Source organism: Tachyglossus aculeatus, chromosome 19, assembly GCF_015852505.1.
Source record: "Tachyglossus aculeatus isolate mTacAcu1 chromosome 19, mTacAcu1.pri, whole genome shotgun sequence".
NCBI lineage: Eukaryota > Metazoa > Chordata > Mammalia > Monotremata > Tachyglossidae > Tachyglossus > Tachyglossus aculeatus.
In genome coordinates, this window is record NC_052084.1 from 22,149,445 (window position 1) to 22,174,896 (window position 25,452).

The following is a 25,452-nucleotide window of genomic DNA, read 5'->3' on the forward strand; positions in this document are numbered from 1 at the left end:
TGAGGTCCCATTCAAGAGACAGTTCCAACTTCAGGATTTTCTCTTGCCCTCCACCCACTATAGCTGTGGGAAAGGTAAATAGTTAATATCCTTTTCCTCATATTGTGGAAAGAAGAGCGTCTTTTGTAAAACCTAGTTAAACGTTGTGTAAGTTAATTCCTATCAAAAAATCTTGAAACTTCTCCACTCTCCTTTTCTTCGCATACCTTTTCCTTATCAATCCTCTCCTTCCATTCCCCAACTTCAGTGGCAACATTATGCTCACAAATTAAGCTACTCATATTTTAACAGTAAAAAACAGTTGGGTGTATAGATGAATGTTCCCCAGTTGTTGGCCCAAACCCATAGCCAGGTGTCCTTTCTCAGGAGTTTATCTGGCCTCCATAACGATGTGTATATTTACCCAGTCCTTGCTATTTTCTTATGTTTGTTGGGATCACTGAGGTTAATGCACCATTTTTTTCCTCTTTTGCAGATTCCAGGCATTTGTCTATTTCAGTTCGGCCTTCCAAGCCGTCTCTTGTGGTATCCATTACTTGGCCTCTGTGTTCATGGCAGTTACTCCTAAATTTGTCTGCGGCATCATGGGGAATGTAAGCCAGATTGTTTTCCACAATTCTTCTAGTTTGAAGATGGAAGATAGCTGGGCACTGTTGACATCAGGCAAAGATTATATTGTGGTCCAGATGCAAAATGGAGATGTCTGGGAATTGTCCCAGTGCAGCAGGTCACAGCGGGAGAACACATCTGATCTTGAGTATGACTACAGTGGTAACAAGTCTGACTTCCCTTGCTTAGATGGCTACTTTTTTGATCAGACCAAGTGGCAGAGCACTGTGGTGACAGAATGGGATCTGGTCTGTCATCGTGAATGGCTCGCAAAGTTAATTCAGCCTACATTTATGTTTGGAGTACTGCTCGGAGCAATAATATTTGGTGATCTTGCTGACAGGTATGACATTCAGGCATGGAACGGTGAAGCTGCCTGTCTTTGGATAATCCCATTTTAACGTTTGAAAGAAAGTTAAAAATCTTCTATTTTAAAAATGCCAGTTTAAATAGTTGATTTGTTTAAACTACTTGCAATATCAGATAATTATGAGGCATGGGTCAGAAACTAGAAGCTGAAGCAGAGACTCAGCTCCTGAAATTGTGGCCAGTTCAAGAAAGCTGATGGTAGATGAACAAGTAGGTAAAAATGAGGCTGCAGATTGATTTGGATCCATGGGCCATCTGTTGTGTGACAATCAAACTGTAGGTTTTACTAGTTTGACATACACAGTAACCTCTCTGGGAGAGAGAATTGAGAGGATGTGTTAGGATGTGACCCAGCTTCATCATTCCCAAGCCCACTTCTAATAATAATGATGGCATTTATTAAGTGCTTACTATGTGCAAAGCACTGTTCTAAGCACTGGGGAGGTTACAAGGTGATCAGGTTGTCCCATGGGGGGCTCACAGTCTTAATCCCCGTTTTACAGATGAGGTAACTGAGGCACAGAGAAGTGAAGTGACTTGCCCAAAGTCACACAGCTGATGATTGGTGGGGCCGGGATTTGAACCCATGACCTCTGACTCCGAAGCCCGGGCTCTTTCCACTCAGCCACGCTGCTTCTCTACCCCCACAGACTTCTACTTCTACCCCCACAGACCCCACTATGGCCAAGTCTCCTTCCTGGGAATAGTAGTGAAGATACTCAAGTGGCCTCTTCCATGAACTCCCCTTCCCTGAACACCTCATAGCATTAATCCATGGAGATGGTGGCCAGGTAGGAGAGGGGTATATGCATAATGCTGGGGTACATGTCACTCCTGTGAGTTGTATTCCTTCATCCCCCTAACTCTGGACCACCGCTTCTCCTGGAAACATTATATAACCTTGGTTTCAGAGGCACTGTCCTTAATCAATTTTATTTATTTATTGAGAGCTTACTGTGTACACAGTACTGTACTAAGAGCTAGGGAGAGTACAATATAATAGAGTAGTAGACAAACATGTCAACAAGGAGCTTACAGTCTAGAGCAGGAGACAGACATTAAAATAAATCACAAATATGTACATAAGTTGTGGGGCTGAGTATAGGGTGAATAAAGGATACATATCCAAGTGCAAGGGCTACACAGAAGGAAGAGGAAGTAAGGGAAATGAGGACTTGGTTGGGAAAGGCCTATTGGAGAAGATGTGATTTTAATAAAGCTTTGAAGATGGGGAGAGTCATGGCCTGTTGGATATGAAGGGAAAGGGAGTTCCGTGCCAGAGGCAGGATGTGGGTGAGGGGTCGGCAACAAGATAGATCAGAGAAGCAGCGTGGCAGAGTGGAAAGAGCCTGGGCTTGTAAATCAGAGGTTGTGGGCTCTAATTCCGGCTCTGCCACTGATCATTTGCATGACTTTGGGCAAGTCACTTGACTTCTCTGGGCCTCAGTTCCCTCATCTGTAAAATGGGGATGAAGACTGGGAGCCCCACTTGGGACAACCTCATCACCTTATATCTACCCCAGCGCTTAGAACAGTGCTTGGCAAGTAAGCACTTAAGAAATGCCATTATTATTATTATTATTATTATTATTAGCAGATTGAGATACAACAAGTAAGCTGGCATTAGAGGAATGAAGCGAACATCCTGGGTTGTACTAGGAAATTGATAAGGTAATGGCGGGGGGGGCAAGGCGATTGAGTGCTTTAAAGCCATGGCTCCTGGTTCTCCTCCTATCTAGCTGACTGCACATAGTCTCTTTCATGGGATCCTCCTCTGTTTCCCTTCCTTTAACAGTGGGAGGAGTCCCCCAAGGCTCTGCCCTGGGTCCCCTTCCATTCTCTATATATACCCACTCCCCTGTAAAACTCATTTATACCCATGGCTTCAACTATCATCTCTACATGAATGATTCCCAAATCTATCCAGCCCTGACCTCTTTCCTTCTCCACACTCACATTTTCTCCTGCCTTAAAGACATCACTACTCAGATGTCCAACCAACACCTCAAAATAAACATGTTCAAACAGAACTCCTCATCTTGTCATATTCCCTCACCTTCCAGCACCTCAAAATAAACATGTTCAAAGCAGAACTCCTCATCTTCCCACCCAAATCCTGTCCTCCTACTGTCTTTTGCATCCCATCACTGAAAACAACACCACATGCTATCACTATGGTGAAAATCCACCTCAGAAAAGCCAAACAGTCAGGCGACTACCCACCCAATCTTTTAGATCATTGGAAAGGTTGTGACTATTGGACTAGACAGAACTTGGTGGGAGAGGCAAGGAGCTTTTTAACCCCCTTTTAGCAAGAATGAATCACAGATTTTCTTGTTGGTATTCTTGATTGATTGCCCTTGCTGAACTTATCCTCTTATTTCTTTCCATGAAGATCCTCTCCTCTCCCTTTAAAAGTGTCTTCCATGTGTCAGGATCCAGGTCTGAATTGATATCCTTATACCATTCCCCAGTGCATAGTACAGTGCCTGGTCCTAACTCAGCAGCTAGAAAATAGAATAAATGTAAAGAAATGTAATGTAAGGGGTTAGCCAGGCTTAATAATAATAATAATAATGATGATGGCATTTGTTAAGCGCTTACTATGTGCAAAGCACTGTTCTAAGTGCTGGGGGGATACAAGGTGATCAGATTGTTCCACATGGGGCTCACAATCTTAATCCCCATTTTACAGATGAGGTAACTAAGGCACAGAGAAGTTAAGTGACTTGTCCAAAGTCACACAGCCGATAAGTGGCAGAGCTGGGATTAGAACCCATGACCTCAGACTCCCAAGCTCGTGCTCTTTCCACTGAGCCACACTGCTTCTGGGTCCACTGTGTCTCTTGAATTGTGGAGCAGTGTCCCCTGCCACCTGGGCAACTTGACATGGCTGTCATTCCCAGGCTCTCTAACCTGTGCACTATTTTTTCCTCTGGCGGCAGGAGAAACAAGGTGAACTGTGGACCACCAGGGCTCCCAAGGCTTGGAGGACCAGAAATTGGCAGTCAAAGGCAGTTTTACACATTCAGGGTCCTTATGCTACCCGAAAGCACATTCATTTGCACTTGTGAAACACCTAGTCACCTCGCAGGGCCATCTGTGGTCAGTGGGGCCACTGCCAAGCACAGTTTTGTGGAAGGGAGTTTAAAGAGGGGAATGAGTTGCCAGTGCAGTAGTCTCACTCCTCAAACACTTTCCTGTCCTCTAAAGCATTGTCTCCAGGAGTCCTCAATGAGCGGCCCCTTAGAATTGGGACTTAGCTGAATGATTCAATGCCAATTGCCTCCAGTATTCCATGCAAAACATTACAGCAGCTTGTCATTCTGCCCATCCCTATTTTAGTTCAGACTTCAGGAAAAATGTACAGGATTTTATATTCTGTCTGATTTAATTCCTAAAAAAACACACATTAAAAAAAACCCTGACTCAATTGGGCAATCTCAATTTTCTGTATTTTTTTTAATGGAATTTGTTAAATACTTACTATGTGCCAGACATTGTATTAAGCACTATAGTACATAAAAGCAAATCAGGTTGGGTACAGTCCATGTCCCATATAGGGCTCACAATCTTAATCCCCATTTTACAGATGAGGTAACTGAGGCACAGAGAAGTTAAGTGACTTATACAAGGTCAGCCAGCAGAAAACTGGCAGAACCAGATTAGAACCCTGGTCTTCTGACTCCGAGCCCCATGCTCATTCCACTAGGCCACACTGCTTTTCTTTTCATAATCTCTTTCACAGGGATTGTGAATGACACCAATTCCATATTGAAATTTTTTTATGTGCTCTTTTTGACGATATTCTTCATAATTCCAAAACTCCTGAAAGATTGTTCTTATGAATGTCCACAACCATTTGTACATCCTCCCTAGAATAGGGATCTGAAAGCTTTTTGTGAGGAGGGGATGTAACGTATGAAGAGCCAATCATAAAATTTAAATAGTTGAGAAGCAGCATGGCCTAGTAGATAGACCGTGGGCTTGGGAGACAGAAGGACCTGAGTTCTAATCTTGGCTCTGATACGTGTCTGCTCTGTGACTTGGCCAAGTCACTTAACTTCTCTGGGCCTCAGCTTTCTCATCTGCAAAATGGGGATTAAGACTGTGAGCCTCATATGGGACAGGAACTGTGTCCAGCCTTATTAGTTTGTGTCTATCCCAGTGCTTAGTATAGCAACTGGCACATAGTAAGTGCTTAAGAAATACTATTGTCATTAAAAAAACCCAAAACCCAGAAGAGTGGAAGAAAGAAAAAAAGTGGTGTGGAGGGGGAGAGACAGAATAATAGTAGTAGCATTTATTGAGTGCCCACTTGCTGTGGCGCACTGTACTGGGTGTTTTGAAAGTACAAAAAAAAAGAAGTAATAGGTTCCTTACCCTCAAGAAGCTTACATTCTAATAGGGGAGTTATACTTGAAAATATTTATAGCACTTTCAAAATAAATAAGTGGCTCTATGTATATGCATGCTAAGGAGAGTGTAAATAAGTTCATAAATACTAGAGATGGGAAGGAGCAAGGCCTAATAGCTACACATACTTGGTCTCTTTTGCAGGCTCCTCCTTTGCCTCCCACCCTCTAACCTGGGGGTCCCTTAAGGTTCAGTTCTAGGTCCTTTTCTATTCTCCATCTACACCAACTCCCTTGTACAGAGCTCTGCACACAGTAAGCACAATAAATACTACTGACTGACAGCCTGTCTAGTCAATAAAGCATGGGCCTGGGAGCCAGAGGATCTGGGTTCTAATCCTGACTCCCAATTTGCCTGCTATGTGAGCTTGGGCAACTCAGTTCACTTCTCTGTGACTGTTTCCTCAACTACAAAATGGGGATTCAGTACCTGTTCTCCCTCCTACTTAGACTGTGAGCCCCATATGGGACAGGGCCCGCGTCTGATCTGATTAACTTGTAACTAACCCCAGCTCTTAGAATAGCTCTTGGCACATAGTAAATGCTTAACAAATACCATGAGAAAATATGGCTGAAGAGATACCATGGCTGGGAAATTGTGTGAATATCTTGCTGAAGGAAGTGGGATTTTAGGAGGAATTTGAGTATGGCGAGACCTGTGATCTGTCTGACATGGGAAGGGAGGGAGCCCCAAGGTGGAGAAACAGTATGAGCAAGGGGAAGGGAGTGAGAGAGTTGAGAATGAGGTATAATGAGAAAGTTGGAAAGGGGAAAATGAAGAGAGCAAGTTGGGGAATAGCAGATGAAAGTAGCAGATGGGTAAGGAGGGGCCAGAATGTATAGCACCTTGAAGCCATCTGTGAGGAGGTTTTGTATGGAGGATAAGATATAGGGAGCCGGTGTAGGGTTTTGAGGAGAGGAGAGATGTGAGCTGAGCAATGCTTCAGGAAGGTTATCCATAGAACAGTGAAGGATATAGATAGACTCTAGTGGGGAGAGACTGGAGGTTGATAGAATAGTTTTGATCAATCAGTCATATTGAGTACTTACTGTGTGCAGCCTACTGTACTAAACACTTGGGAGAATACAATACAATAGAGTTGGTAGACACATTCTCTGATCAGAGCTTGACCAGGTTGCTAGCAGTTTGTGTGAAAAGGAACAGGTGGATCCAAGATATGTTTTGCGGGAAAACCAGAAATGAGAGCGAGAGAAAGAGCAATAGAAAGAAAGAACAAACTTGTTCAAGGTTCATTTGGGAAAGGGGAAGGTAGTTTGCAAGATTATCAAGTTCTCCTGTAGTCATGTCTTCTCCCCAACCCCAGCCTTCCTCCTTCTGTACAACTATCACTGCCACTCTGGATCTGGTTGTTACATCTTTTCTTCAGACATGGAGTTTCTGGAGCCCGCTGTGGGGCTCTTTTCATCCCCTGGCCAAAGTGCAAATCACCATGCCACAGAGCACAGCACAGAGGCATTTCTTGCCCTCTACTCCACATGCAGCTCACTGCAGCCATGCCAACTTGTGTGAGGGGGGGCAGAGCCTGGCACAGAGGCTCTTTTCTCCCCCTAAGAGGAGCACATCATGGTGTGGTGGATATAAAGGGAGAAGAGTTTCCAGGCATGGGAAAGATAATGAGTAAGAGGTGAGTGGCAGGAGAGATGGGAATGAGCCACAGTAAATTAGCTAGGTTAGCTAAGGAAGAATGAAGAGTGTGAGTTGGGGTAGCTGGGAGGAGAGAGTAAATAATCAGGATAAAGAGAGCTAATTAAGTGCTTTAAAGTCAATGACCAGACTGCTTGATGTGGGGGGGAATAGATAAAACTGGAGGGTTTTGAGAAGAGGGGAGAAGAGTACATAATGAAGTTTTAGTAAATGATCTGGGCATCAGAGTGGAGAGGGGTAAGAATTAAAGGAGGGAGGCCAGGGAAGAGGCCGATCAGTCAATCAGAGCACTGAACATTTGGGGGAATAAAATAGAGTTAATAGACATATCCCTTCCCTCAAGAAACTAACAGTCTTCCAGAAAGCTAGATGCAGGCTAATGCAGAATTCAAATTGGGAAGTGACAAGTGCTTGGACAAGCATGGAAGCCACTGGGTGGAGAGGAAGGGGCCTATTCTCAAAGTGTTGGGATTTAGTACCAGAGTGATTATGGTGGTTGAAAGAGAAGTAGTCATGGATAATTCCAAGGTTGCAGGATTCAGAGATGGGGAAGTTGGTGGTGTTGTCTGCTGTGTTGGGAAAGTTAGGTGAAGGAGATGATTTGAGGGGGATGGTGAGGAAGAACTCAGTTTTGGACATATTGAGCTTGAGGTAATGGTTGGACATTCATGTAAAAGTGTCCTGGAGGGAGGAAGAAATGAAAGATTGTAAATGAAGTGAGACAACTGGTCTAGTGAGACAGATTTAGTTGTCATCCAGAAAGAGGTGATAGTTGAAATCGTGTAAGTTGATGATCTCCCCAAGAGAATGACAGTTAATTAAGAAGAAAAGGGGACCCTGAATAGAGTCTCGAGGGACATACAGTTAGGGGATGACTAATGAAGGAAGAATCAGTGAAAGACTGAGGAGTAGCCAGAGAGAGAGAGAGAGACCCAATAGAAAATTTTGTCAGTAAAGCCAAAGTTAGATTGTGTTTCCAGGAGAAAGGGATGGTCCATGGTGTCAAAGGAAGCCGAGAGGATCAAGATGATTAGGATAAGGTCCTTTCAGTTCATGCAGTTTGTCCACCTAATGCAAAAGTGGAATATAATTTCAGTAAGGAATTTCCAGTTTTCATGCACTTCCTGGCATTTCCTACCCACTTTCTGGGTCATTTTGGGATGCTAGAATATTTTTCATAGATAAATAACTACAGTAAAGACATCAATTAGGGCCTTATTATTTTTTCTTCTTTTCTGCATCCTTCTCATCCTCCTAAATTTCAAGGACAAACCAGACATGAATCCGATGAGAAAATCTCTTCTCTTGCATGTTTGAAATGTTAAAATCCTTATTTGATAGGTCCTCATTACAACTAAACTTGAAATACGAGTCTATCTTTATTTCCACTTCCCTCTCAAAAAATATGACCATTCCCAGACTCTAAAAGTAGCTCCTATTTTCTCTTAGTATAAGAACCTGATATTGATCACAAGAAATTGAACTCAGGGGAAAGGGGCATACAAACAGTTCTAGTGGGCATATAATGGGATACATGATCTAAATTGGGCTCCAATTTTGGAACCTTAACTGGACTGTAGAAATATAAGTTCAAGGAAAGAAATTTAAACTGTATATGTTTTGGGAATGTTTGGAACTAAAGGAATTAAGTATTGGTAAATCTGGGATTCTTAATGCCACAGTGGTGAAATTGGTAATTTTAGAATCACTTGATGTTTTATGGTTGCCTTCTAGAATCTGGGGATAGGCTGCTTTGATGCCTTTAATATTGTTCAGTGCTATGGGATGCTTTAACAGTTTGGCAAATTGCATGCCTGTTGCATTTCTCCACCTTTTTAGTGTGAATATCTGTGATTCTAACTTTATATTAATGGATTGTTTGCATTGTTTTTTTAGTTACCTATGGGGCTATAGGGTTACCATTCCAAAACTGCCAAATGAGTAATTCAGATATTTTTTAAATAGTAATTTACCAATAGCAGTAATGGCTCTGATAGAGTCTCTTGTCATAAATAGTGGATGAGCCTTGACACAGTCACAAAGACTCCAGGGACCAAACACTTGTGACTATAATGCTAGTGGTTTGTGCAGCACCACGAGCCCCATGGATGCAGTAAGTGAGTTGCCGGGTAGGTGGGCAGTGTACAGCAGCACCACGAGCCCCATGGATGCAGTAAGTCAGTTGACGGGTAGGTGGGCAGCGTATAGCAAAGCGCTGCAAGAGCTTTGTATAAAAAAGCAATTTATATCCAAAGTGACCATAGTATAGTCCTGATACTGTGCCATAAAGCTAAAGATTAGGAGGCAGTTGTCAGGGTAGACACCATATTCTTTGCCATCCACATTAGTGAGCTATTTTCAGGATAAAGTTAGCGGCCATGGTGTTCAAACTTTAAATTAGTAGAGTAATCTTGCCACTCTTTGGCCACTAGGAAAATTAATTGAATTTTAACTGAGAGTGCAAGGTAAAATAAATAGATTTTGAGGAATTCTGAATATGGGTAATATAGATTCTACTTGCTTAAATGATGATGTCCTGGAATTTAGAAATTGGGCCTATTTGAAAGCCAAAGTGCTAACCCATCTCTGGTCTTAATCTCAAATTTTCAAGGCATAACATCCCTATTTCACTTGAGTAGATTTAAAAAATGTTATTGTTATAGTAATGATTTTTTTCCCACTGTGTAATCGTCAGGATAGGAAGACGCCTTGTAATGTGGTTGACAAGCACTGGCCAATTTTTATTTGGAATTGCAGTGGCATTCACATTTGATTATTACAGCTTCATGGCTGCTCGTTTTCTCCTTGCCATGGTGAGTATTTAAAGTATAAGTAAACAAAATTTATCACTGAGTGAGGGAAAGCAGAAGTGTCACATAAACTAAAGCAAGCAGCATGGAAAGAGCACGGGCTTGGGAGTCAGAGGACATGGGTTCTAATCCCGGCTCTGCCACTTGTCTGCTGTGTGACCTTGGGCAGGCCACTTAACTTCATTCATTCATTCAGTCGTATTTATTGAGTGATTATTGTGTGAAGAGCACTGTACTAAGCGCTTGGGAAGTACAAGTCGGCAACAGATAGAGACGGGTCCCTACCCAACAACAGGCTCACAGTCTAGAAGGGGGAGACAGACAATAAAACAAAACTTCTCTGTGCCTCATCTGTAAAATGGGGATTAAGACTGTGAGCCCCATGTGGCACAACCTGATTACTTTGTATCTAACCCAGCGCTTAGAACAGTGCTTGGCACATACTAAGCGCTTAACAAATACCATTACTATGGAAGCAGCATGGCGTAGTGGATAGAGCATGGGCCTGGGAGTCAGGTCACAGGTTCTAATCCCAGCTCTGCCACTTGTCTGTTGTGTGACCTTGGGCAAGTCAGTTTCACTTCTCTGTGCCTCACTTACCTCATCTGTAAAATGGGGATTGAGACTGTTAGCCCCAAGTGGGGCAGGGACCGTGACTAACCCGATTTGCTTGTATCCACCCCAGCTCTTAGTACAGCGCCTGGCACAAAGTAAGCATTTAACAAATACCACAATCATTATTATGTAGTGAGCACTTAACAAATGCCATTATTATTATTATATTAAGAATGGTAGAATCACATCTTTAGAGAAGTAGTGTGACAGTGTAAAGACCATGAGCTTGGGAGTCAGAGGACATGGGTTCTAATTCTGCCTCTGCCACTTGTCTGCTCTGTGACCCTGGCAAGCCACTTAACTTCTCTGTACCTCAGTTACCTCATCTGTGAAATGGGGATTAAGACTGTGAGCCCCACGTGGGACAACCTGATTACCTTGTATCTACCAGCACTCAGAACAGTGCTTGGCACATAGTAAGCACTTAACAAATACCATAATAATAATTATTGTTATTATTATTATTAAAACATTTCACATTTTCCCCTCTGCTTCTGTTGTCCTCTATCTCAAAATTTCTATTTGCACAGAAACTTCTGGCAGAGATATAAATGATAGCTGCTTTAAGAGAAGCAGCATTGTCTAGTGGAAAGAGCACAGGCCCAGAAATCAGAGGAGTTGAGTTGTAATCCTGGCTCTGCCGTTTAACTGCTATGTGACCTTTGGCAAGTCACTTAACTTCTCTGTGCCTCAGTTACCTCATCTGTAAAATGGGGATTAAGACTGTGGGACCGGGACTGTGTCCAACCTGACTATTTTGTATGTGCTTAGTCCAATGTCTGGCACATAGTAAGTGCTTAACAAACACTTTCGGAAAAAAAGAGTTATTTCTTGTGGTGAGGATTAATGGTTTTATCTTCCTTGGATTTCATAGAAATTGTCTTTGAGAAGTATTATATAAGGCCAAGGATTTTATAATTTAGGGTTTCCAGAGCTATTGTAGGATGGGAGGTATGAAAAAGACAGGAAAGACACATGTACCTGTTTTTGTGACTGCTTATGTAGAAGCTGGTATTGGAGATAAAATACTAATCTTAAGGTATGTCACTTATGTTATTACATGGCACTGCCATATATGCTGCTGCTTATTTTACAGTAATGGAGTTCATTAAAATGGAGTACACTTAATATATTTTTTGGTGCCATACCCAGTATATACTTATACTTAGAATATGATGACCATTAAGGATTTTTCTCCAAACTTCTCATTTGCAATTAATTAAATTAATAAAGGTGGATGAACCAAACAGTTATATATTTCACTAATTAGGCCATATTTGAAGCCTATAAAATCACAAGTCAATAAAAGCAGTACCTGATTAGTTAGCTTTTTTCTGTACTAGACAAAGCTTCCTGACAGCATTACAGAGGGTACTAAAAGTACTACAATTTATTTTACCTGAGTTAGCACTCTTAATTATTTCCTTTAAAATAAGGTCATAAGTGAAAGAGCCCTAACCAAAATATACTTTCCCTTAGGAAATCATGTGTTCCCAAGATCCAGATATTTGATCTAAACATTGTAAAATATATTAAAAATAGTGAGTTAGATATTTTAAAATTTGTAAATATGCAAATGCTTAATATTATCTTTCCAATCCTAAAGGCACTCTGTACTAAAAAACACTGCTGTCATTTTCTAATGCTAAATTGAAGTGGCCTTTATTCACTCTCTTCAAGTCAGTCAAGAGTAGAGGACATATGGAGAGTGCCACCTCCATACTTGGGCTCTGATTACCAGAGAAACCGTGTGGCCTAGTGAGTGGCAAGAACACTGGCCTAGGAGTCTGGGGATCTAGGTTTTAATCCTGGCTCCACCACTTGCCTGCTGTGTGATCTTGGGAAAGTTACTTAACTTCCTTGTGCCTCAATTTCCTCATTTGCAAAATGGCTATTCAATGCCTGTCTTCCCCCTCACTGTAAAATGGGGATTAAGACTGTGGGACTGGGACTGTGTCCAACCTGACTATTTTATATGTGCTTAGTCCAATGTCTGGCATATAGTAAGTGCTTAACAAACACTTTTGGAAAAAAAGAGTTATTTTTTTCCTGTGAGCCCTCTATGGGACAGGAGCTGTATCCAATTTGATTTTCATGTATCTACCATAGTGCTTGGCACATAGTAAGTGTTTATTATTATAGTTATGATTATTATTAATAATATTTGTTAAGCTCTTGCAATGTGCCAAGCACTGTAATAAGCTCTGGGGTAGGTACAAGATATTTAGATCCCAAATGGAGGTCACAGTCTAAATAGGAGGGAGAACAGGTATTGAATCCCCATTTTGCAGATGAAGGACCTGAGGCATAGAAAAGCTGAGTGTCTTGACTAAGGTCACATAGCACATACATGACAGAGCCAGGATTAGAATGTAGGTCCTCTGATTCCCAGGCCCATATTCTTTCAACTAGGCCATGTTTCTTAGCAAATGCCAGTAAAATAAAATAAAAAGACAACCACATGTAGCACTTCTGTACATATCAATTTACATACTCTCCGTCTTTTCTTCTTCCTATCTGCAATTTATTTTGTGTCTACTTCCCCTACTAAATTGTAAACTCCTTAAGGAAGGGATTATGCCATATTCCCCCAGTCTTTAGTACAGTTGTCTGTATACAATAGGTGCTCAATAAATACTACTGATTGATTCACTGATTGATTGATTGAGAGGTAGAGAAACGGTGAAGTTAAAGTAAATTTTGCAGCATTAACTCAAAACCAGAGAGCACTCTAAGAAATACTAGCATTAAAATTTAGTAGCACTAAAAGGGCTAAAGAGGACTAAGAGAAGAATATTATAATGGGAGATGGCTAAGATCTGCACAACATTAAAAGCCTAAGTGAAATTCCATTCATATGAGAAAAGGCTTGTAATTATGCCAGACAGGGAGGGCAAGAAAGATGCTCCTAACTGGTACATCAACTATAAGACTATCTGTGGATCCAGTAGGAAAATTAAAACATCAGTTCCAGATACAGATGCTATCAGCCTGTCAATCCATGGAATTTACTGGGCATTTACTGATTGCAGAACAGAACTAAGCACTTGGGATTGTACAATGCAATAGGGTTGCTATATATTATTCCTGCCTACAAGGAGTTCCTGTTATACTTATCAGTGATTCTTCTTGTAGCAATTAAGTCATGGAAATTTGTGACTGAGAGAGAACTCTGAGTCCCTCCTTCTATTCCTCTCCAAAATATTTGAGTGAGTTGTCTACACATGCCGTCTCAAATTCCTTTCCTCCAATTCTCTCCTTGGCCTCTCCAATCTGGCTTCCGTCCCCTTCACTCCACAGAAACCACCCTCTCAAAGGTCACCAATGATCTCCTTGCCAAATTCAGTGGCCCCTACTCCATCCTAATCCTCCTCAACTTCTCAGCTGCCGTCGACACTGTTGACCACCCCCTTCTCCTGGAAACGTTATCTGACCTTGGCTTCACTGACACTGTCCTCTCCTGATTCTCATCTTATGTCTCTGACCACTCACTGTCAGTCCCTTTTGCAGGCTCCTCCTCTGCCTTCCACCCTATAACTGGGTAACCCTCAAGGTTCAATTCTGGGTTCCCTTCTATTATCTATCTACACTAACTCCCTTAGAGAATTCATTCGCTTATGTATCTTCAACTACCACCTCTATGAGGATGATACCCAAATCTGCATCTCCAACCTTGAGCTCTCTCCCTCTCTCCAGTCTCACATTTCCTCCTGCTTTCAAGACATCTCTACTTATAATAATAATAATGATGGCATTTGTTAAGTGCTTACTATGTGCCAAGCACTGTTCTAAGCACTGGGTGGGTACAAGGTAATCAGGTCGTCCCACATGGGGCTCACAGTCTTAATCCCCATTTTACAGATGAGGTAACTGAGGCACGGAGAAGTTAAGTGACTTGCCCAAAGCCACACAGCTGAAAAGTGGCGGAGTTGGGATTAGAACCCATGACCTCTGACTCCCAAGCCCGTGCTCTTTCCACTGAGCCATGCTGCTTCTAATGATGGCATTTGTTAAGCACTTACTATATGCCAAGCATTGTTCTAAGTGCCGGGGGATACAGGGTAATCAGGTTGTACTACATGGGGCTCACTGTCTTAATCCCCATTTTACAGATGAGCTAATTGAGGACTGAGAAGTTAAGTGACTTGCCCTAAGTCCCACAGCAGAGAAGTGGGTGAGCCGGGAACAGACCCCAGGGCCTTCTCTCTCTCAGGCCTGTGTTCTATCCACTAGGACATGATGTTGCCCATTAATTCCCATTAGAGGCATTTTGTTAATTAGCTTTGATATCATTGAATGGATTTTGAACTTCATTAACAGTCTAGACTGTAAACTCATTGTGGGCAGGGAATGTGTCTATCAACTCTGTTATACTGTTATATGTTGCACTGCACACAATAAGCCCTTAATAAATATGATTGATTTATTATTATCTTTATTACCTGTTCTCTATTGAAGTTAGGGAATTGTGACTACTGGTATTGCTTGATTCTCAAATCAGTTGATTGGAGGTCTCTCTTAGATATTACAACAGACATGAGCTTGTCCACCAACTTGGTATAAGTGGTCTAAGTAGACTGAACTTCTAACTTTATTTTTCAGGTTTCAAGTGGCTACCTGGTTGTGGTATTTGTGTATGTGACAGAATTCATTGGCATTAAAGCTCGGACTTGGGCATCCATGCATGTCCATGCCTTTTTTGCTGTTGGAATTATGGTTGTGGCTCTGATGGGATATTTGGTCCGAACCTGGTGGCTTTATCAGATATTTCTTTCCATAACAACACTTCCCTTTGTCTTGTGCTGCTGGATATTCCCTGAGACACCTTTCTGGCTTCTATCAGTGGGAAAATATGAAGAAGCACAAAAAGTAATTGATATGATGGCAAGATGGAATAACAGAAAATCTTGTAAAATATCTGAGGTGTGTTCATTTGAACAGGATGGCGTCACCAGTAATGATTCTTCTGCAATGAAGAAGCACAGTGTATTAGATCTGTTTTGGAACTGGAATATTGCAAGAAGAACACTCACAGTGTGGCTGATTTGGTTCACTGGGAGTTTGGGATACTACGTGTTCTCTTTGACTTCTGTTAATCTCGGTGGCAATGAGTATTTAAACCTGTTTCTCATAGGTAAATATTGAAATGTTTCACTGCATTTGTTACAGTCACATAGTAATCTTTTTGGAATGTCTACAAATGGTTTTTAGTTTGTGGTCAATGACCTTTCCGCACTCATGATCACTAATATTTACAGATCATAATGACATATCTTTACTGAGAAATGCTGGTTCATCTTTGTGATCAATTTAGTTAATGAAATATGCTATTTAATATTTGCAGTACATTTAATGTAATCATTTATTAAGCCCTAAACTGGATTAATCTATTGGCATGAAAGATAATGAGGTTCATACATATACATAGGATGTTTTCTGTTAATTTTCATAGCATTTAAAAGTGCTAACATTATAGCTATTTTGCAATAATCTAAATGTAAACCCAAAACTGGCAACACTTGCATGGTTATTGCAAGTTCTGGCTATTTTGGAAAACTCTATTTCTCCACGCTAAATACCAACTTGACAGGTATCTCAATTCTAAATATATATACTTGTGATGTAAACAAAATGGCATAGGTACTGTCCTCCCTAGAGGGAGGAAGGTAAATTAGGTCATTTCAGAGAGAAGGGACAAGGAAAAATAGCAGGAAAGGATGGGCAAGATGTCAACGTTCAGATGCTGGTCAGAAGTAGCTACAGCTTTGGATTCCATAGTGTGTCTACAGCCACCCACGTTGCTCTATTGAATTTGGGGCATAGCTCTGAGGCCCTGTGCCTCTACCACATAAACAGAAAACACAAGGGTGAAAGGCAGAGGCTATGACATGATGGTGACATGGGGGGCACTAGGCTGTTGGAAAACCTTGAAGCTGTTGTACAAGTTACTAACATGCTTTTTGTAACAGCTTCCTCATCTGTAAAGTGGAGACTCGATGCCCATTCTCCCACTTGTTTAGACTGTGAAGCCCAGGTGGGACAGGACTGAATCTGACCTGATTATCTTGTATCTACCCCAGTGCTTAGCACAGTACTTGACACATAGTAAGCACTTAAAAATACCATAATGATTTTTATTACCCATAGTGTTTTATTGTGATTTTTTAAATGGTATTTGTTATGTCCCTACTATGTGTCAAGCACTGTGCACAGGGCTGGTGGTGGACAAGTTCAGGTCAGGTCAGATATAGTCTGTCTCACATGAGACTCACAGTCTCAGTAAGTGGGAGAACAAGTATTTCAACCCCATTTTATAAGTGAGGAAACTGAGGAAACTGAGGCGCTTGCCCAATGTTGCACACAGCAGGCAAGTGGTGGAGCCAGGTTTAGAACCCAGGTTCTCTGACTGTCAGGCCCGTGCCACATTACTTCCCATTACAGTGTTTTGCCTAGAGATCAGATACAGATTTTTCCCTGAAAGGTCCTATATCTTAAATGGACAAACAAGTGCATGCTGACACAGTATTATTCTCACTAAGACAAGCCTAGTGTATGATTTAGGTTTTTTCTGCTATTGTTTCTGGTTTTCTGCTACTTCACATATTTACATTTCAAGAAATCATGAAGGCTGTTGGCACAAACTTAAATAAGTCTAGATGGACTTTGTTGAAATATAGGCAGGGTTACGTAGAATTCTACAAAAGAGTTAAAGATGGGTTATGAATCATTCACTCAATGATATTTATTGAGTGCTTACAAGGTGCAGAGCACTGTATGAAGTGCTTGGAAGAATACAATAGAGTTTGTAGACAGTTTCCCTTCCCACAAGTAATTCATAGTCTAGAGGGGATTGATGACATTTTTCCAATGGTTATTGATTATTTTGCCCATTGTAGCTGAGGATAGGACTTTTTATAGTATTTAAGTGGTTATTATTCATTCATTCAATCATATTTATTGAGCGCTTAATGTGTGCAGAGCACTGTACTAAGCGCTTGGAAACTACAGTTCAGCAACAGAGACAATCCCTGCCCAACAATTCACAGTCTAGAAACGGGCTCACAGGCACTGTAATAAGCGGTAGCGTAGATACAAGCTAATCAGGTTGGACACAATTCATATTTTACATGGGGCTCACAGTCTTAATTTCTCTGTGCCTCAGTTACCTCATCTGTAAAATGGGGATTAAGTGAGTCGTCCAAGGTCGCACAGCAGACAAGTGGTAGAGCTGGGACTATAACTCAGTTCCTTCTGATTCCCAGGTCCATGCTCTATACATTAAAGCCACACTGCTTCTCAGCCTTCACATCAAGTACTTTATTTGTTCCTGCTTCTTGGTGGACATGTCAGAGAACTTCTTCCTTCAGGGCAAGCCCTAAAATATTTTATTTTGACTTTTTGGAACAAGTGTTAAGCTCTTTGGGTAAAATTATTTTGGTTGGGTCTTCCTCAGAAATACCTCTCTTCATTTAGCTTTCACTAATGATGTATTAACTGTTCATTTGATCCTGTGGCAGCACTAATCATTTGCTTAAATTAGCATAACCAAGATATGTTGCCAACTTGTACTTCCCAAGCACTTAGTACACAGTGCTCAATAAATGCGATTAAATGAATGAATGAATGAATATTTTCCCCAAATCTGCCCCTTAAATTTTGGTGAGCTCCTCCGTAGCTTTAGTTGTTAAATCATCAGAATGGATTCAAAAAATAAAAATTTATCCACACTGTTTTACTGTTAGCACTAGCTCACTTTTTAAAACAAGTATATCAATTTAGAATATTTAAATAAAATATTCTAGTCACATAAGAATATTCTGTTTATAGTTAGCCTCCTACACACTGAAAGGGACAATCCTAATGTTGCTTTTCTGATAGTTATATAGAAAATGCAAGTATGTGTAAAATCTGTAAATGGCTAGAGAATGATTCAGCTAAATGTCTCTCAATATCTTCACCACAGTAAGTATACTTCTTTCTGCCTCCTCTAGACAGATAACTGAATGCCCTGGGAGGTTTGAAGTAAACAGTCTTTGTCCTCATATCACTTCAATCTAATGGGACAAACAGGACAAAACATGTTATACAACTAGGCACAAGTAACAGGAGAACATAAAATAAATTGAGGCTAAAAAAATACTGGTTACAGTGGAGTGCATGGATATTAGGTATAATCAATGTGATGGCTATATTGGGTCAAGTTTTCCTTGGGCCTTATTTCATATTATATCCGTTATTTTATAAATGATATCATGGCTTACAGTGTTCAACATTGCATAATGGCAGGTGCTGTGGAGCTTCCTGCTTATATCATTGCTTGCATTGGGATGGACAAAGTGGGAAGAAGAAATACTCTTATTCCATTCCTTATTCTGAGTGCACTGATCTGTTTTCTCATAATGCTGATTCCACAGGTTAGTTTTCACTGCTGAATTTTACATTTCATTAGTTATTACTTAATGCATTTAATTTCGTACAAAAATGTTTTTATGAATATATTTAAAATAAGACATTTCTTTTTGAAGACATTGTTAATGACAAGCAATGAGTATGAGTGTGAGAGTTAAGAGATCTGAGATCTAGACTAAGCTCTGCCACTAGGTTTCCAAAGACCTCTGTTCTTCAGATTCCTCATCAGAAAAACAGAGATAATAATACCTGCCTCTCCCTACATTATGGGATGTGTTGAGGAAAAAATTAGATCAATAATGTAAATGTGTGCATTTGAAAAAGTACTGTTCAAATTTCAAATGTTATAAGTTAATCAGAATTGTATATATAAAGAGTTGACAGTTATTTTATTAGAAGTCAATTGCACCTGTCATGAAATTAAAATTAAATTACTGTACTTTTTAAGTGCTTTCTATGTGCCAAGCACTGTAAGTGCTGGGGTAGATACAAGTTAATCAGGTTGGACACAGTCCCTGTCGCAAAGGTGAGTTAAACTGAATTATCTGAGGTCAGTTAGGCATTTTGGGAGGTGCAGTAACTTTTTACATTCCTGGATGAGGTGTAGAGCTTTAGGGGTGGGGTTTGGCTGCCTTGGCCTGTTCATCTGGAGTCTACACTGGCTCTTGGCCCTTAGGACTGGGTTCTGGGGAGTGAATTGGAAAAGGAGCAGGTAGAATCTTCCATGGGGTGAAAAATTGGTGCCTGCTTCAGCTAAGCCCCAGAAATCAATCCATCAATCAATGGCATTTATTGAACATTTATTGAACACTTACTGTATGCCAAGCAATTAACTAGGAGCTTGGAAGAATACAATACAATAGAGTTGGAAGACATGATCTGGGCCCACAAGGATTACAGATTACAGGTAGGGGAAATCAGAGGGTATTCAGTCAGATCGCTAAAATCTGCCCTTTCCCCTCCACCCAAACTGCTACCACGTTAATCCAATCACTCATCCTGCCTGAGTTTCTCCATCAGCCTCCTTGCTGACCTCCCAGCCACCTGTCTCTCCCCACTCCAGTCCATACTTCACTCTGCTACCCGGATCATTTTTCTACAAAAATGCTCAGGGCATCCCTCTGACTTGCTCCCTCTGGTCTTCCCCACTCTCAGTCACACAGCACATATGTACATGTCTGTAATTTATTGTTTTATATTAATGTCTGTCTCTCCTCCTCTAGACGGTAAGCTCGTTGTGGGCAGGGAATGTGTCTGTTTATTGTTGTATTGTGCTCTCCCACATGCTTAGTACAGTGCTCTGCGCATAGTAAGTGATCAATAAATTCGATTCAGTGGAGCTCAGGGCGCTCCACTGTAAAAAGTATTTTTTTAGCCTCCATTTATTTTATGTTCTCCTGTTACTTGTGCCTAGTTGTATTATGCGTTTTGTCCTGTTTGTCCCATTAGATTGAAGTGATATGAGGACAAAGACTATTTACTTAAAACCTCCCAGGGCATTCAGTGATCTATCTAGAGGAGGCAGAAAGAAGTATATTTACTGTGGTGAAGATATTGAGAGACATTTGCCCCTCTCCTCAAAAAACTCCAGTGGTTGCCACATCAAACTAAAACTCCACATCAAACAAAAACTCCTCATTATTGGCTTCCAAGCACTCTACCACCTTGTCCCCTCCTACTTCACCTTGCTACTCTTCTAATACAACCCAGTCCATACACTTCGATCCTCAAATACTAACCTTCTCACTGTGCCTTGATCTTGTCTATCTCACCACTGACCCCTCGCCCAGATCCTGCCTCTGGCCTGCAACACCCTCCCTCTTCAAATCCGATAGGCAGTTACTCTGTCCCCTGCCCCCCTTCAAAGCCTTAATAAAAATTATGGTATTTGTTAAGTGCTTACTACGTGCCAAGCACTGTTCTAAGTGCTGGGATAGATACAGGGTAATCACGTTGTCCCATGTGGGGCTCGCAGTCTTAATTCCCATTTTACAGATGAGGGAACTTAGGCACAGAGAAGTTAAGTGACTTGCCCAGGGTCACACAGTAGACAAGCGGCAGAGGTGGGATTAGAACCCATGTCCTCTGACTCCTAAGCCCGTGCTCTTTTCACTAAGCCACACTGCTTCTCATAATAATGATTGTATTTGTTAAGTGCTTACTATGAGATAAGCACTGTTCTAAATGCTGGAGTAGATACAAAGTAACCAGGTTGTCCCACGTGGTGCTCACAGTCTTAATCCTCCTTTTACAGATGAGGTAACTGAGACACAGAGAAGTGAAGCAACTTGCCCAAAGTCACACAGCTGACAAGTGGCGGAGCCAGGATTAGAACGCATCTCCTCCAGGAGGCCTTCCCTGACTGAGCCCCCCCCCCCAATCTTCTTCTCCCACGCCCTTCTGCATCCCCCTGACTTGCTCCCTCTGGTCTTCCCCACTCCCAGCCACACAGCACATATGTACATGTCTGTAATTTATTGTTTTATATTAATGTCTGTCTCTCCTCCTCTGGACTGTAAGCTCGTTGTGGGCAGGGAATGTGTCTGTTTATTGTTCTATTGTGCTCTCCCAAGTGCTTAGTACAGTGCTCTGCATATAGTAAGTGGTCAATAAATTCGATTAAATGAATGAATAATGAATCAATGAATGTGGGCAATGGGTTGGTGCAAGACAGATGAGATCAAGGGAGTAGTAGAGTAAAATGTATGGGTAGGAGATCAGTGAGGTAAGGTAGGAGGGGTAAACTTAATTGAGTGCCTTAAAACCAATGGTAAGGCATTTCTCTCAAGTGAAGGTGAATGGGAAACCACTGGATGTTTCTGAGGTGTGGGGAGATGTAGACTGAACTTTTTTTCTATAAAAGTGATCTGGGCAACAGACTGAAGTATGGACTGGAGAGGGAAGAGACAGGAGGCTGGAAGGTCAGCAAGGAGGCTGTTGTATTAATCAAGGCAGGATATGTTAAGTGCTTGCGTTGTAATGGTAGCAGTGTGAAGGAGAAGAAGGGGAGAATTCTAGAAATGATGTGAAGGTAGAACCAACAGAATTTGGTGACAGACTGAATATATGAGTTGAATGTGCTTAGTATAGTGCTCTGCACACAGTAAGCACTCAATAAATACGATTGAATGAATGAATGAGGGAATCCAGGGTAATGCCAAGGTTATGGATTTAAGACATACACCAGGCCTGACGGTTGGCTGGATCCAGTTTGACTTCCAAGTGACCATGCACACAGTGATTTTTATTTGTATGATCCTGAGTATTGTTGACATTTATAGTCCCAGGCAGTGAACAGACTCTTTCGCACAATTGAAGAAATTTAGGGGTGCCCTTGGTCACCCTGACCGTAGTTACCTTTAGACAAAATGATGATTGTGATCCTGAATAGATGTAAATAACCATTGTTCCAAATCCAAAGGCTTGAATACCCACATTTTACCCAAGTCAATCCACAAGACCACACATCTGTGGGTTGGACTGGATAATTGTTTTAGGATTTGTGTGTGAGCCAAATGTAGCCCAGGTCGACTCTAACTGTGTTGAATAATATTCAACAACAACAACATCTACTGTCAATAACATCTATTGAGTGCTCACTGTCTCTTTGGGCTGGGTTATAATAGGAAAGTGGTGAGGTATGGAAGGGATGATCTAATTGAGTGCTTCAAAACCTATGGTAAGAGTTTCTGTTGATGCAGAGGTGGATGGTAAACACTGTAGGTTCTTGAGAAGTAGGGAAACATGGACTGAACTTTTTTGTAGAAAATGATTTGGGCAGCAGAGTGAAGTATGGACTGGAGTGGGGAGAGACAGGAGACATGGAGGTCAGCAAAGGAGGCTGATACAGTAATCAAGAAGGGATAGGATAAGTGCTTGAATTTAACATGGTAGCAGTTTGGATGGAGAGGAATGGGCAGATTTTAGTGATGGTGTGAAGGCTGCAACAACAGGATTTAGAGACAGATTGAATATGTCAGTTGAATGAGAGAGATAGTCGAGGATAACACCAAGGTTATGGGCTTGTGAGACAGGAAGGATGGTGGTACTGTCTACAGTGATGGGAAAGTCACAGGGAGGACAAGGTTTGGGTGGGAAGGTAAGGAGTTCTGTTTTGGACATGTTAAGTTTGAGGTTTTGGTGGGAGATTCAAGTAGAGATGTCCTAAAGGCAGGAAGGAATACGAGAGTGCGGAGAAGGAGAGAGATCTGAGCTGGAGATGCAGATTTGGGAATCATTGGTATAGAGGTGGTAGTTGAAGCCATGAGAATGAATGAGTTCCCCAAAGGAGTGGTGTAAGTGGAGAATAGAAGGGGATCCAGTTAAGGGGTGGGAGGCAGAGGAGGAGCCTGCAAAAGTGATTCAGAATCATCTACCAGAGAGATAGGAGGAGAACCAGGAGTGGACAGTGTCCCTGAAGCCAAGGTTGAATAATATTTCCAGGAGAAGGTGGTGGTTGAGTGTCAAAGGCAGCTGCAAGGTTGAGGAAGATTAGGATGGGGTGGAGGCCACTGTATCTGGCAAGAAGGAGATCCTTTGTGACCTTTGAGAGGGCAGTTTCTATGGAGTGAAGGGGATAGAGTAAGATTGGAAGGGGTCAAAAAGAATTGGAGGAGAGGCAGTGGAGACAGTGGGTGTAGGAAATTCAGTCAAGGAGGTTGGAGTGGAGTGGTAGGTGGGAAATGGGGCAATAACTGGAAGGAGCCATAAGGTCACTGGTGGGGTGGGGGTGTTATTTAAGATAGGGGAGATATAAGCATGTTTAAAAGCAGTGGGGAAAAAGCCATTGGAGAGTGAACAGTTGAAGATGGCAACCAGGGCAAGAAGGCGGCAAGGGGTAAATGCTTTGAAAAGGTGTGAAGTGATGGGGTCAGAGGTGCAGGTGGAGGGGATGGATTTTGACAGAAAACAGAAGACGTCTTCTTGAGATACTGCTGAAAAAGATGGGAGAGTTAAAGAAAGGCAGGAGGAGGGAGGAACTGGAGAGGAGCAGGGGAGATTTTAGGGAATTCATGCATAATGATTTTAATTTTCTCAACAAAGAACAAGGGTATGCCTTTAGGGGCAAGAGACGGGGAGCTGGGGAGACAGGCGGTTTGAGGTGGGAATTAAATGTCTGAAACAACTGGTTAGGGTAATGGCATGGGTGTCAATAGGGATGAGTAAATAAGTTTACCTGTCAGAGAAGAGGGGAAAATTTAAAGCACACAAGAATGAACTTGAGGTGGATGAGGTTGTCCAAGTATGTAAGAGTAGTTTCCACTGCCACCGTCAGGTTGTCTGTGATAAGTAATTGCTAAGATTGTACCTCACTCCTTTCTGCACCCAGCCACCCCTGACTGCCTTATCTCTAGCTTGCACCCTTCTTTTCCAAGGGGCCAGACAGACAGCCACCTTTTCCCTTTCCCCCTTCAACCCTTCACCCTTCAACCACCCTTCATCCTTCACCCTTCACTTACATTTTATTTGGTTTGGCCTGAACCGAAGGTACTAGAGACAAAGTTATGGGTAGGCCAGGTAAGTGGATTTTTTTTTAGGGCTCAATGAGTATCTGTGCAGGACTCCTGGAACTGACTGCTTTTTAATCTTCTAGTTTTTCTAATCTTCTGGTCAAAGTTTAACTCTTGACAGGAAATGGCCCTTCTGGGCTCAGTATGCTCCATTCCCACTCATTGTGGGCCCGAAGCAGTTCAGAAGAAAGGGACCTGAGTACTCCAAGATCTGGCAAACAACTGTCTCTATGCTGTTTAGTGGATGTATTTTCTGGACTGGCAATTTTATTCCATCATTTTACAATACAATGTAAGAGAAATTAAAACCATATAGAACATTTTAGTGACAACTTAATGAATATCAGTTTTTCCCACACTTTTATTTAAGTGATTAATTTTTTGAGAACAATTATCAAAATGAAAGCTACCCAAGACAACAGGGTATTTTTCATCATTGTAATAATGGGTAATCATATAGAGTTTATTGTTCTAGTTTTCTTCCAAAGAGTACCAGGCATATTTTAGCTCAGTAGAGTTTTCTTATTGCATATGAAGGAGCAAAACAGAATACAAGTTAACCATAGAAGTGAAATAATAAAGTAATAATAAAATAATAAAATTAAAGTTAACATTTAGAATTTTGACATTTGTATTGTTTTGCAGGATTACAATATTTTGAGCATTTTAGCAAATATGGCTGGAAAGTTTACCATAGGGGTTGCATTTGGCCTTATTTACTTGTACACAGCCGAACTATACCCAACAATCATAAGGTAAGGGTTTTCTGGTAACTGTTCCATTTGGAAATTGTATCATTTATTTGGATAGTCACTTAATGTATTTTCTTTTCACACAGAAGTTGACGAAGCATTCTAAGAAAAGTTTGTTCGATAATTCTAAATCTGTGGTTGTGTTTACACCTTATCAAAAAAGATTCACTTAAAAAGAGTTTAATAGCATTAACAAAATGTTAAGCAGTCCAAAAAACACTTTAAAATACAGGCTATTGACTGTGATTTTTGGAGCTCAGTAATTTTTCCATTATGAATCACTGCTACTGAATAAAT

General features: G+C 41.3%; 1 protein-coding gene across 1 annotated transcript in view; it reads left to right on the forward strand.

The window, feature by feature from the left end:
• Positions 1–25,452, forward strand: part of LOC119940771 (solute carrier family 22 member 16-like) — a 113,830-nt gene that overhangs the window by 27,351 nt on the left and 61,027 nt on the right. Inside the window, exons 2-6 of the mRNA XM_038761080.1 lie at positions 476–952; positions 9,755–9,872; positions 15,087–15,618; positions 18,771–18,898; positions 25,049–25,158. Coding sequence (XP_038617008.1) covers positions 476–952; positions 9,755–9,872; positions 15,087–15,618; positions 18,771–18,898; positions 25,049–25,158 — 1,365 coding nt within the window. The remainder of the gene's footprint in view (positions 1–475; positions 953–9,754; positions 9,873–15,086; positions 15,619–18,770; positions 18,899–25,048; positions 25,159–25,452) is intronic.